General features: G+C 44.9%; 1 protein-coding gene across 21 annotated transcripts in view; it reads right to left on the minus strand.

Annotated features, from left to right (window-relative positions):
* The window catches only part of RCL1 (RNA terminal phosphate cyclase like 1), a 96,971-nt gene that overhangs the window by 20,533 nt on the left and 61,993 nt on the right, over positions 1-14,445 (minus strand). For 6 of the 21 annotated variants that reach the window (XM_078061350.1, XM_036101241.2, XM_036101238.1 and 3 more), the window contains 2 exons: positions 13,450-13,524; positions 12,463-12,587 (listed from right to left, as the gene is read on the minus strand). In XM_078061350.1, coding sequence (XP_077917476.1) covers positions 12,463-12,587; positions 13,450-13,524 — 200 coding nt within the window. Of the gene's footprint in view, positions 1-3; positions 431-487; positions 735-12,462; positions 12,588-13,449; positions 13,525-14,445 lie in introns of those variants that run through there. The other 15 variants (XM_078061358.1, XM_078061357.1, XM_036101246.2 and 12 more) reach the window with 12 other exon arrangements.

A 14,445-nucleotide genomic window follows, 5' to 3' on the forward strand; every position in this document is an offset into this window, starting at 1 on the left:
TACCTAAAATTAGAGACTGGCTCTCCCCAATGCCACGAATCCAAAAATAAGTGAGTATGGAGCACTTTCGATGTGCAACGTTCAGTCAAGAGGTGGCTACATACGTGGGACAAGGGGTTAAAGAAAGAGAGAAGTAACAACATGTGATCTTCCCATTACCCTGACACAAACCCCACATGGCAAGTCCAACAGGGGAAACAAGGTGTGTGGTCTGCCTATTCCAACCCAACTGTGCAAAAATTACCATCAATGACAAATTCAATTTTCATTTGAGCTGCAGAAATGAAATGCTCAGAGACTGCAAAGACCTTGGCTGGCATCTAGCTCCCCTCTCTGATCCATCCCGCACCCTCCACTGAAAGATCAATCTTCCTCATGCTAGTGAGAATCCGCAGTTCCCTCAGTCTGGACCCTCCCAGACCTCACGGTCAGTCTGTCTGCTCAGTGTTCGTCCCCCCACCCCGACACCATTACCCCCACCACTCACCCAACTGTTCAAATTCTCCAACCTGAACCGCCTTCCTTCATTTTTCCTTCCTTCTCCGCCACACCCTCCAGCCAGAACCAGACCGTGGTCTTCACTTGACCTTACCGTACGTCTCCCTTCATCTACACACGTCCTTGCCCATCAACCAAGACCATGCCTTCCATAAGAAGAGGGGCTCTGCTTCCGTATGGAGCAGAGCTCTCTGATGACTCTCATACCCTACTTTTGTACTCAGCAATACTCAATAAATATTTGACTTGACTCAAAGGACAAACCTGAAGTGAGGAAAGAGCAAAGAGGGATTTTTCAATACACACACAAGGCCCCGTTACATCACCACCTCTCTGTCCAGAATGTACTTTTGGCCACAGGCAGCTTAGACAAACAATCCTGGGTCTCATACCCTTTGGACTGGGTGGGTGCTGTCCTTCTGAGCCTGATGCTGCCCACTCTCCTAAGGAGAGCACAGATGTCACCATCCTGACATATAGTCCCACAGCATTCATGGCTCCCAAAATTCTTTCAGGTACATTAGCAATTGATCTTATGCTCACAGTGACCCCATGAGCCACAGCCATGGATTCCTACTTCCAGGGCTTAAACTGAGGACAACCAGGTCACAGAAGTGAGATACAAAATTGAACAGATCTGACTTCACAAAGACAACCTCCTCCCTCCAACCCCCACAGACATGTGGAAACCGGGTGAGTAGCTGTACCAACTCAGGGCCAGTGGAGTCCTATACCAGAAACCTGGCAGTGGAGATGGACAAGGTGGCTATATGCCAGAGTCACCATGGAACCATCCGGCTTGGTGTGAAGGACCTACCGAGGAATGGCTAAGAGTTCTAGAATCAGACCATCTGTACTCAAGTGCCAGCTCCAGCAAACTGCATCATTCTGGGTCTGGTGTGTGTCTACCTCCTCATCAGTAAGAGAAGAATAATCACAACATTCTCCTCCCAAGGTTTGGAAGCTCAAATGAAATAATGCATGTAAAGTGCTTAGTGGTGCCTGGTGTGAGGTAAGAGCCCAATGAACGCCGGCTATTGCTTTTCTTGCAGTTAGTCCAAGATTCAAACCCCAAAGCAGAGGTTCCTATCCTTTCAGAAATCAGAGACCCCTCTGGGAATCTGATGAAAGCTATGGACACTCCCTCAGGAAACACACACGTCATTTTGCAGACAATTTCAGGGGACTGTGAATCTCCTGAAGCCCTTATATGAATACCATATTAGGAACTCATATCCAAGAGAGACAATTTCACAGCTACAGGCCATATGGAACTCCTACCCTTATCCCTCCCTGGTGTCCCAGGTCAGAGAAAGTACCCACAAGTGAGCAAAAGTGTGTGTGTGTGCGTGTGTGTGTGTGTGTGTGTGTGTGTGTAGAGACAAAGAGGCTGATTCTCTAAGTACCTGTCCTACAATCAGAGAAAGGAAACCAGTTTGTCCTACAAATTCCAACTCACTCCCATCTTCTGTCTCTACCCCAGCTTCTTCATTTGACTCTTATGTACCAGATCATGAGCTTCTGGGATAGTGCCACAAACTGAAAAGAGAGTGCTCCCTTCTCCCCACCCCCCCTCCTCAGGCAGGGGGAGAATGAGAGTGGGTGGCATTAAATAAAAGGTAACCACACTGTCCAGTCACTGCTGCTGGCAGGAACCAACACCGGCTCCCTCCCACGCCCTGGACAGCCGGTCCAAGAGGGAAAAGATGCGCTCTGGGGGGTAACTCAGTTAAAGCCACAACCACCCACAAGAGCAGGGCCAGTTCTCCTGACCCAAGCCCTCCTATGGGGAACGCAACCTCCAAGCTCAGACCAACAGTTAACCAGACTTGCAAGTTAAAAAAACCTATAAAACCAGCTAAAGCTTTTTTCCAAAAGCAGCTCTTTTTTCCCAGGCCCCAAAACTGGCCAAGAAGGTGATCTCAATTCAAACCCACATTCCACTGAGGTGTTTGTGAAAGGGGCAGCTCTGGAGACCAGCAGCTGGAATGTCTGGTTTGCAGACAAGAATCTGAGCAAGGCCACTTGTATCTACTTTCCTGGGGAATTGGGAGGAAGACTCTACAGGTCTGATGTGTCAGGAAGATTCAGGTGTCCGAGCCCCAGCCCCAAGCAAGGGGCTCTCCAGTGTCTTCCTGGCACCGGTTCTATACCGGGAAGGCTTAAAGAACACCAGAGGGAGAAGCCAGGGAGGAACAAAGTTACACCCCAGTGCTCGGGGCTCTTTTCTGTTCTCCTCTGTGCGACCCCCAAGGCTTCCCCATTTCTCAGCGTCCTCATCGAAGGCTAACTCATGAGGCTTTTGCACACCCAGTACTCCAAGTACCGTGGGACCCCAGGAGGCAGTCTCTGTGAAACCTGCATAGTCACCACAAGACTATGTCAAAACAAACAGAGCACACTCTGGAAATCACATTTCCAGACTACAGGGAATGGATTCCAAGCAGAGTTCACCACCACGCTAGAGCTATTAAAGGGAACAAATCTCAAATGAGTAAAAACAAACTCAGTCCAGAGCGTGCATAGGATTTTGTGTGCAAGGCCGTCAACTGCAGCATTTTCAGCAACAGAGGAAAAGAGAAAGCAAGTCAATGACCACCAGCAGGGTTTCATCCTGGCTTCTTTATATGGTAAAATACAGTGCGCCTGTTCGCGAGAATGAGATTGAGTAAGTGCCAAGGGTCAAGTAGAAAAGGCATATTTGGTTAAAAAGAAAAAAAAAAAAAAACGCTACCTACTTGCATTTCCATTTCTCTATGGAGAACATCACCTTAGAAAGTCAGTTTAACCACATGCGTCAATCTGGGGGCTCCCAGGACAGGAACTATATCTCCCCCCGCTGCCCACTCTCTCATTTTTACCGGGGAACGGCCCTGAGACACACCCCAGGAGAGCCTAGCAGAGAGAACAGGCCGCCGTCCAGGGAAGCTCTGTTTTACATTCCTCTTATCTTGAGGATTTCTACAAACTTCAGGCAGCACCCTTTTATCTCAATGACGGCTTTCTGTGCCTGTGGCTGTGCCGACCACCCTATTCCCCTCACCACTTACTGTTCAAGCTCATCAAGGCCTCTCCATACTTCTCCTCCAAGTAGGACCACCCCAAAACCTCCTGAGAAACACAAAACTTGACTTTTTAGCACCTAACCCACCCCTGAGAAGCACACACCCTGATCTACCCCCTTTGTCAAAGTCCCACCAGGAAAGCCATCACCCAACCCCATCCAGCCCCCTGGCCTCCAACGCCTGCCCTCCCCCAGATCGGCACCTAGAATTTTACTACTTTCAATATCTGAAACCCCAAAATACAATTCCCCCAACACAAGTTCTTGTTCGTCTACCCAGCACACATACCTACTGCCACTCAATCTTTAGAGCTATTTACATTCAATCTTTGAATCTGGTAAGCGTTCCAATCCCTTGACCAGATGTCCCTCTACCCCATCCTACTGCACCAGTCACTCTCTGCCATCCGCACCCAGCCCCGGATGAAACTGACCCTCTGGCCTTCTCGTCCCCTCCCTCTGGGCTGCCAACTTCTGCCAGACACAGCCACATGGTCACCCAGCCGACACAATGATAAAATCTCATCTTCAGCTGAGCCCTTACTGCTGTCCCACAGCCTTGGTCTTCCCTTCAGCTGCTGTGCCCCACTGTGACAGCACACCTTTACACCTGTCACACGGTCTTATCATCCTTCCGCTGATGCCCTTATCCATGATCCCCTCCTAACTCCTGAAAAATGAAAACTGCTCCCAACCCCCTTCCGATCACCTCCAGGTGGCTCAATCTAGAGCCATCTTCGACCCACACCCTCTCAAATAATAATAAAAACAATACTAGCTGCGACGCACCAAATGCTTCCTCACACAACAGCCAGGTGCCTCGCCCTCTACATCTACTACCTTGTTCAACCTTCGCTGCAGCCCCACACCGCGGTTATAACACACCCGGTTAGAAGGGAGTCAACCAAGGCGTGGGGCCGAAATCCTGCCATCCATGGGCAGCAAGGCCAGAGTCGGAACCCACATCTGAACCCAGCACCTTGTTAGTGTTACCCCGCTTCCTCAGCATCCCCCCCTCCTAGAGGTCTACTCTACTCAGACAATGGAAGTACTCCCATCACCACCATCACCATCAACCTTCTCTTTAAGAAGGGAGGGGATCTTCTCAACTCTCTCCCTGTGGCAAGTTCCCACCTTTCCTTCCTCCTGCTTCTCTTTCCTGTCAAGATTCTTGAGAGCAGCCCCCACATTGCACCATTTCCCCGGAACTGGTCGTCAGGGCTGGCTCCTCCTCTCTGGAAGGAGCTCCTCCCCAGCCGTGTGCTGCCCAGAATGTCCTCCATCCTAACGCTGACTCCTCTGGGCTCCTCAGGGCTTCTAAGATGCTACGTTTTCTTTATTCTCCTCTCAACTGCCTGACTCTCCCTGGTCCCCCTTCCTGGGAGCATTTTGCTTTTGCTTTCAAGTCTTAGCGATGTCTCAGGGATCCACCTGCCTCTCTCCGCATTCTACATGATAGCGACTCCAAGTCACCCACTTCTGGCTCTCACCTCACCCCCAAGTTACAGATGTACATTTCTAATTTCCTTTCTAGACCTATCTCCCTGTAACCATTGTGAAGGGCTCTCAAACCCAAAAGGAATAAAACTGAACTATCACCAATGCCCCCACCCCACCTTACACTGCCCCAAACATGTAGCTACTATCAGAATGTACATCTCTCTCCAGGTGCCAGGGGACACAGCAGACCATCCAAAAGGACTCCTTATCCCTCTATCACAGAGCCAGGTGGGGACGGCTTCCCACGCATGCTGCCCCCAAGCTCTCTGTAAACTTGCAGCCCTCACCTGTGCTCCAGCCACTACCCTCACCATCCTCTTCGGGCAAAATGACTCCCTAGTATCTTTGCCTCTAAGTGGTCACCATTAGGTGTAAGATTTTTTTTTTTTTTTTTACACTTGTACCTTCCAAAGTTTCTACAATGAGCCAAGCGCAGCCGGAAGTTCTTTCAGCACCACCGACCTTATCCTCTTACTATGGAAATTCTCTCTCTAGAAAATTACAGACTTTGGAATGAAAGCCAACTGGTCAGCATGGCCTTCAATCTTCACTGGCTCCGGCCCTATCTTTCACATCCCATCTTCTACTACCGAACACCAGTGACAGACCTGCCCTCAGGCCACACCGCCCGGCCTGCCACTCCCAGAACCAGGGTGCACCACTGCGTCTGCAGAGGCCCACACTCCTGCCTGAAGCACCCCTTCCTTGCTCCACTTCACAGGCCTCTGTTCCTCAAGGCTCAATCCAAATGCCCTCCCTTCCTCTAAGAAAAAGCAGAGGTTCAAAGACTGGGCTGCAGTAAGACAGGGCTCAAATCCCAGCCCTGCCATTATGAACAGTGTGATGTGGATGCAAATTCCTTCAGCCTGTGAAGCCTCGGTTTTTCCATCTGCAAAACAGAATGCAAGTAAACTCAGAGTCACTTGGAGACTTAAAAATAAAGAATATAAAATGTAAATGGATTAAACTCCACAATCAAAAGAAACAAAAGTGGCTGAATGGGTAAAATAAAATTCAACTATATGCTGTCTATAAAAGACTCACTTTAGATATAAGGACATATATAAGCTGAAAGTGAACATATTCCATGCAAATGGGAACCAAAAGGGAGTAGGACTGCCTATACTTCCATCACACAAAACAGACTAAGTCCAAAAAGACTTTAAAGTCACAGGAGACAAAGACGTTAATTATACAATGATAAAAGGGTCAATTCAACAGAAAGATATAACAACTATAAACATATAAGCACTCAACATCAGATCACCTAAATATATAAAGCAAACATCAGCAAATTTGAATAGAGAAACAGCAATACAACAGTAATAGGAGACGTCTTACCCCATTTTCAATAACGGATAGAACACCCAGGAAGAAAATCAGTAAGGCAACAGGTGACTTGAACAATGTTATAAACCAAGAGGAACTAAGAGACATCCACAAGACATTTCACTCAACAGTAGCGAGATACACATTCTTCTTATGTGCACATGGAACATTCTCCGGGATCACACGGCAGGTCACAAAACACGATGTAACAAGTTTAAGAAGGCTGAAATCTTATGCTAAGCGAAATAAGTCAATCAGAGAAAGACATGTATCATATGACCTCACGGACATGAGGAATTCTTAATCTCAGGAAACAAACTGAGGGTTGCTGGAGTCGGGGGGGTGGTGGGAGGGATGGGGTGGCTGGGTGATAGACATTGGGGAGGGTATGTGCTATGGTGAGCATTGTGAATTGTGTAAGACTGATGAATCACAGATCTGTACCTCTGAAACAATACATTATATGTTAAAAAAAAAAAAAAGATAATAGGAACGGGAAAATGAAGGGGGGGAATCGGAGGGGGAGAGGAACCACAGACTATGGACCCTGAGAAACAAACTGAGGGTTTTAGAAGGGAGGGGGGTGGACGGATGGGTTAGCCTGGTGATGGGTATTAAGGAGGGCACGTTCTGCACGGAGCACTGGGTGTTATACGCAAACAATGAATCATGGAACACTACACCAAAAACTAATGATGTAATGCATGCTGACTAACATAATAAAATAAAATTAAAAAAAAAAAAAAGAAGGCTAGGGGCGCCTGGTGGCTCAGTCGTTAAGCGCCTGCCTTTGGCTCAGGTCAGGATCCCAGGGTCCTGGGATCGAGCCCCGCACTGGGCTCCCTGCTCGGCAGGGAAGCCTGTTTCTCCCTCTCCCACTCCCCCTGCTTGTGTTCCCTCTCTCGCTGTGTCTCTCTCTGTCAAATAAATAAATAAAATCTTTAAAAAAAAAAAAAAAGGCTAAAATCACCTCAGGCACCTTTTCCAACCACAATGGAATGAAACTAGGTATCAGTAACAGCAAGAAAATGGGAAAATTCACAAACAGATGAAAATGAACGGATTCTTGAACATGGGGTCAAAGAAGAAATCAAAAGGGAAATTGGAAAATATCTAGAGATGGGCACCTGGGTGGCTCAGTCGGTTAAGTGTCTGCCTTTGGCTCGGGTTGTGATCCCAGGGTCCTGGGATCGAGCCCTGCATCGGGCTCCTTGCTCAGCAGGGAGCCTTCTTCTCCCTCTCCCTCTCCCTGCCGCTCCCCCTGCTTGTGCTCTCTCTGCCAAATGAATAAATAAAATCTTAAAAAAAAAAAATCTAGAGACAACAAAAATGAAAACACAACATACCAAAATTTATGTGACGAAGCAAAAGGAGTACTAAGAAGTAATTTTATAGTGATAAGCACCTACGTTCTTTCTACAAAAGAAGAAAAGATCTCAAATAAACAGCCTAACTTCACACCTCAAGGAACCAGAAAAAGAACAAACTAAAATCCAAAGTTAGCAGAAGGAAAAAAATAATAGAGTAGATATAAATGAAACAGCAAAGTGAAAACCACTAGGAAAAAATAATCAACAAAAGTAAGAGTCAGTTTTTTGAAAAGATAAACAAATTAACAAACCCTTAACTAGCCTAAGAAAAGAGAGAAAGAAGATGCAAATAAAATCCAAAATGAAAGAGGAGACATTACACCTGATGCCACATTTTTTTAAAAATCATAAGCTACTATTATGAACAATTACAAGCCAACAAACTGGACAACCTAGAAGAAATGGATAAATTCCACCAAGTCTGCAACAAGATTAAAGCTTGTAAGTAAGGAGACAGAATCAGTAACCAAAAACCTCACAAAAAAGAAAAGTCCAAGACCAGATGGCTTCACCAGATTAATCAATTCACTAATGAAGTCTACCACACATTTAAAGAATAATTAATACCAATCCTTAAACTTCCAAAAACAATGAAGAGGGAACACTTCCAAATTCATTTTATGAAGCCAGCGTCACTCTGATACCAAAGCCAGACCTTAAAGACACTACAAGAAAAGAAAACTATAGACCAATATCCCTGATGAACACGGATGCAAAAATTATCAACAAATTTTAGCAAACTAAATTCAATGATACATTAAAAGGATCATATGACATAACCAAGTGGGATTTATCCCTGGGATGCAAGAATGGTTCTACATATGCAAATCAATTAATGTGATACACCACATTAACACATTAATGAAGGACAAAAATCAGATGATTGTCTCAACAGATGCAGAAAGAGCATTTGACAAAATTCAACACTCTTCCATTATTAAAAATTCTCAACAAATTAAGTTGAGAAGAAAATTACATCAACACAATAAGGACCATACATGAAAAGCCCACAGCTAACATCTTCAATTGTGGAAAACCCAAAACTTTTCTTCTGTAATTTGGAACAAAGCATGGATGACCACTCTTGCCACTGCTATTCAACATGGTACTGTAAATCCTAGCCAGAGCAATTAAGCAAGAAAAAGAAATGAAAGGAATCCAAATTGGAAAGGAAAAAGTAAAACCATCTATCTGCAGATGACATGATCTTATATGTAGAAACCCCAAAGATGTCACCCACCCAAAAAAAGAACTATTGGAATAAATGAATTTTTAAAAGTTGCAGGATACAAAAATCAACTTACATTTCTGTATACTAACAATAAACTATCTGAATAAGAAATCAAGGAAATAATCCTATTTACAATAGCATCCCAAAAAACCTAAATACTTAGGAATAAACTTAACCAAGAAGGTAAAAGACTTGTATACTAAAAAGTATAAAGCACTTATGAAAGACATTTTAAAAAACACAAATAAGGGCACCTGGGTGGCTCAGTTGGTTAAGCGACTGCCTTCGGCTCAGGTCATGATCCTGGAGTCCCGGGATCGAGGCCCGCATCGGGCTCCCTGCTCGGCAGGGAGTCTGCTTCTCCCTCTGACCTTCCCCCCTCTCATGTGCTCTCTCTCTCTCACTCTCTCAAATAAATGAATAAATAAAATCTTTAAAAAAAAAAAAGAAAAAAACACAAATAAATGGAAAGACAGCCCTTGTTTATGGACTGAGAGAATTAATATTCTTGAAACGTCCATACTATCCAAAGTGATCTACAGATTCAATGCAATCCTTATCAAAATCCCAATGATTATTTTTTATAGAATAATAGATATAGAAAATAGATACATAAAAAACAATCCTAAAATTTATATGGAACCAAAAAGGACTCTAGATAGCTAAAGCAATTCTGAGCAAGAAGAACAAAGCTGGAGGAATCAGAGCTCCTGATTTCAAAATCTATCACTAAGCTACAATAATCAGAACAGCATGGTACCAGCATGAAAACATGCAACTCAATGGGAACAGAGATAGATCATATCTTCATATCTGTTCAACAGACTAACACCACATAGAAAAATCAACTCAAAATGGATTAAAGATAAACTTAAGACCTAAAACCATAAAACTCCAAAAGAAAACACAGAGGAAAAGCTTTTTAGCACCAGCGATGCTTTCTTGGATGGAATACCAAAACAAGGGCAAAAGAAACAACAAAGTGAAAAGGCAACCCACAGAATGAGAGAAAATGTCTGCAATTCATACCTCTGATTAATATCCAAAATACATAAGAAACTCATTACAACTCAACAGCAAAAAAATAAAAATAAAATAACCCAGGGGCACCTGGCTGGCTCAGTGGGTGGAGCGTGTGACTCTTGTTGATCTCAGGGTTGTGAGTTGGAGTCCCACATGGTGTAGTGATTACTTAGAAATTAAATCTTAAAAATAAAATAAAATAAAACCCAATTAAAAAATGGGCAAAGGACCTGAATAGATATTTCTCCACAGAAGACCCAGAGATGTTCATACCTTCATGTGGAAAAGTGCTCAACATCACTCATCATCAGAGAAATACAAATCAAAACCATAATGAGCTATCACCTCATGCCTGTTGGAGTAGCTACAATTAAAAAAAAAAAAAAGATAACAAGTATTGCGACAGTGTGAAGAAAAGGGAATCCTTATACACTGTTGATGGGAATGCAAACTGGTGCAGCCACTATGGAAAATAGTAGGGAGGTTCCTCAAGAAATTAAAAACAGAACTACCGTTTGATTCCACAGTCCCACTTCTGGGTCCATATCTACAGAAACTAAACAAACTCCCACACTCATTTCAGCTTTATTCACTATAGCCAAAACATGAAAGCAAGTTAAATGTCCAATGAAAGATGAACAGATCAAGAAAATGTAATATTTACATACAATGGAATATTATTCAGCCTTAAAAAAAAAAAAAGTAAATGCTGTCATTTGCGACATGGTGAACAAGGAAAACAGTGTGCTACGTGAAATAAGCTAGACAGAGAAGAATAAATACTGCATAATTCCACTTACATAAGCAATCTAAAATGGTCACACTCACAGAAGCAGAGAGTAGACTGGTGGTTGCCAGGGGCTTGGAGGGAGGGGGAAATGGGGAGATGTCAGTCAAAGGGCACAAAGTTTCAGTTATGCAAGATGACTAAGTCCTACAGATCTACTGTGTACCATAATGCCTGTATTACATACTTAAAAATTTGCTAATTATACTGGGGTTTAAAAAATAAAATTTATTTTATTTTTTTAAGATTTTATTTATTTATTTATTGAGAGAGCATTCGAGTGATCAGGGAGAGGGGCAGCAGGAGAAAGAGAATCCCAGGCAGACTCTGCGCCGAGCATGAAGTACTGTGCCCGACGCAGGGCTCAATCCCACGACCCTGAGATCACGACCTGAGCTGAAATCAAGAGTTGTTCGCTCAGGGCACCTGGGTGGCTCAGATGCTTAAGTGTCTGCCTTCAGCTCAGGGCGTGATCTCAGGGTCCTGAGATCAAGCCCCATGTCGGGCTCCCGGCTCAGCGGGGAATCTGCTTCTCCCTCTGCCTCTGCCTCTCCCCGTGCTCATGCTCTCTCTCTCTCTCTCAAATGAATAAAATGAAAAAGAAATCTTTAAAAAAAAATAAAATTAAAACGAAAAGTCAGATGCTCAACCAACTGAGCCACCCAGGCGCCCCAGTAAATTCTTTTCAAATTTGCTAAAAGAGTAGATCTATGTCAAGCGTTATTATCACAAAAAATTAAAAGTGTAAAAATAAAAAAAACTAGAAGGCAAAAAGTAACTTTTGGAGGTAACAGGTATGTATATGGTACTACTATGCTGCTGGACTCACAGGTGTATATTCATCTCCAAACTCATCAAGTTGTACACGTGGAGTACGTATAGCTTTTTGTACATAAATCATATGTCAATAAAGTGGTTTTCTGAAAAGAAAATAAGTATATTATCACAGCGCATGCAGAGTAACCACTTAATAAGTAGATCTTATTCCTGCCCTCCTACATCTTCCAGACAGAGTGTGCCATCCTCTGTCTGAGCTCCCCCAACCCACTGTGCATCCGTCTACACCATTTTACACATTATATCAGAATTACATGTTTGCACGTTTCCCTCATCAGACAACGAGCTCTTCTGAGGGAGGGACTGCAGTGTATTGGTGGCCCCTAAACCAAAGCCCTCAGGAGAGCAGCACATACCCGGGAGTTGTTTGCTTCAGCATTAACTAAAAAAACAATAAGGAATGGATCAGTCTGGTCATGGTGAGACAGATAATAAAACATCATATCTCAGCCAACAATTACAATTTCACTGTTAAGATTTCTCCAAGACTGTTGTCTAAAACGTAAATAACTTGGGGCACCTGGGTGGCTCAGCTGGTTAAGCGACGCCTTCGGCTCAGGTCATGATCCCGGGGTCCTGGGATCGAGCCCCACATCGGGCTCCCTGCTCCGCAGGAAGCCTGCTTCTCCCTCTCCCACTCCCCCTACTTGTGTTCCCCCTCACACTGTCTCTCTCTCTCTGTCAATTCAATAAATAAATAAAATCTTTAAAAAAAATAAATAAAAACGTAAATAACTCTGGGAAGAAGCAAATTGTTATGAGTCATTCTTATCTTCATGAGGCAAGTAAAAGATCAGAAATCTAAATCAAATGCAAAGGATACGCAATCCCTCTGATCCGCTTGATTTTCCCTGGATCTGTGAGCTGGACAGGCTTGAGGACCTTCCTTACGGGACACGAAAAGAGCACTTCCCCTCCTCCTCCAGGAGGCATTCCCCGCCGCACCACCTGCGCAGGTGATGAGAGAGAAAAGGTGAGGAGGCGGCAGAGTGGGGGACCCTGATACCCAGCCTAGCTGGTTTAGGCCAAGGGGCTCTTCCTCAGAACTCAGCTCTTTCGTAGCCAACGGGTCAACCCCTTCAAGACCATCGAGAGGGCACGTGCTGAGCAGGGACCCCGAACGGCAGGAAGAGCAGTGGACACAGGGCCAGCACGCCCCAGGGGTCACTTCACCCCTGGCACCTGTTCCCTCATGCTTATGATGAGCGGCTCAACCGCTTTCTTAACCATTAGGAACCGTTCCTCCTTCCTATGCAACTAACTAATCTAGCAAAATTCATTTTATTAATAAAAATGAAGTCATTTCCCTTGTTTAAGACATTAACTTAAGAAGTAGAGATGCTAAGCAGCTTAAGATACCCAGTTAACTTAGTGATGTAATAATTCCTTCCAACAGCAAACAAACAGATGCTTAAATCACTTCTAAGTTTTGAAAACACTGAAAACTCTCCGGGGCATCCAGGTTGGGAGGCCCGGGACGCGAATTACATCTGGGTGACCTCGCTCAGAGAGTGCGTGTGGCGGGAAGCCTGGTGCGGCTGCTTCCCGGCGGAGCTGCCGTGAGGGATAAAGGAGTCCGTCCGTGTGCAGCGCGCACAACGCCGCTCACCACAAACGAACTGGCGCTGCCACTGCTCGGGTCCCTTCTCGGCGCAAAGTCTGTCACGTTTGGATCACGGCTCCTGTGGGGCTGCTCGATGGTGACTTCAAACGTGACACACACAGACACACTGCGTCCTACAGCTCTTCCAACGAGTTCATAAGAGAATATTTTACACACGTTTACAGCCAACAGTGTACACACTCTTACCTTTAGCTCAAATGATTCACCGTCAATTCCAAACTGCTTCAACAGAGGGAGGGCTGTTGCCTTAAGGACATCAACCTGTAGAATTATTCCAGGAAAAAAAAAGTTTAATTAAACTTTGAGGGACGCCTGGGTGTCTCAGTCGTTAAGCGTCTGCCCTCGGCTCAGGTCATGATCCCAGGGCCCTGGGATCGAGCCCCACATCGGGCTCCCTGCTCGGTGGGGAGCCTGCTTCTCCCTCTGCCTCTCCCCCTGCTTGTGTTCCCTCTCTCACTGTCTCCCTCTCCCTCTGCCTGTCCCCCCAGTTTGTGCCTTCTCTTTCTCTAATAAATAAATAAAATCTAAAAAAATTTTTTAAAATAAAAAATAAACCTTCAGAGGTGGAAAGAATAAAGAGCCCATGAAAGCAGGGTGAGGTCTAGCAAGCAGGTAGATGATGCGGTCCTGTGAAGAGGAAGCACGCTGGCTTACAGCCGAGGGAGTGGGCCAGCTCTGCTCCCAGGTAAGACGGCAACTTTACGAGCTACTGGCTTCTCCGAGCCCCTTCCCTCACTTCATACATTGTACACCTACCCTGCGGGAGGGTCACATGCATCATGCAAAACGCATCGAGAAACTGCTGAGTTCATCCAAAAAACAAACTGGGACTTCTGCTCATTCTGTTCTTTTTTTTTTAAATTTATTTGAGAGAGAGCGAGCGGGGGGGAGGGGGCCGTGCAGGGCAAACAGGAGAATCCTCAAGCAGACTCCCTGCTGAGCTCAGGGCCCGCCATGTAGCTCGACGCCAGGACCCTGAGATCATGACCTGAGTCAAAACCAAGAGTCAGACACTTAACCAACTGAACCAGCCAAGGGCCCCGACTTCTGCTCATTCTTATAGGCATAAATGCTATAGAAGAAAATACCAGCCTTTTTTATTATTCTTTTTCCAACATGGTTGTTTAATGTTTAAAGCTGGTGGCACTCTAAGCCAAAACAAACCAAATGAACCTGAGCTGG

The sequence above is a fragment of the Halichoerus grypus genome, chromosome 14 (genome assembly GCF_964656455.1).
Source record: "Halichoerus grypus chromosome 14, mHalGry1.hap1.1, whole genome shotgun sequence".
NCBI lineage: Eukaryota > Metazoa > Chordata > Mammalia > Carnivora > Phocidae > Halichoerus > Halichoerus grypus.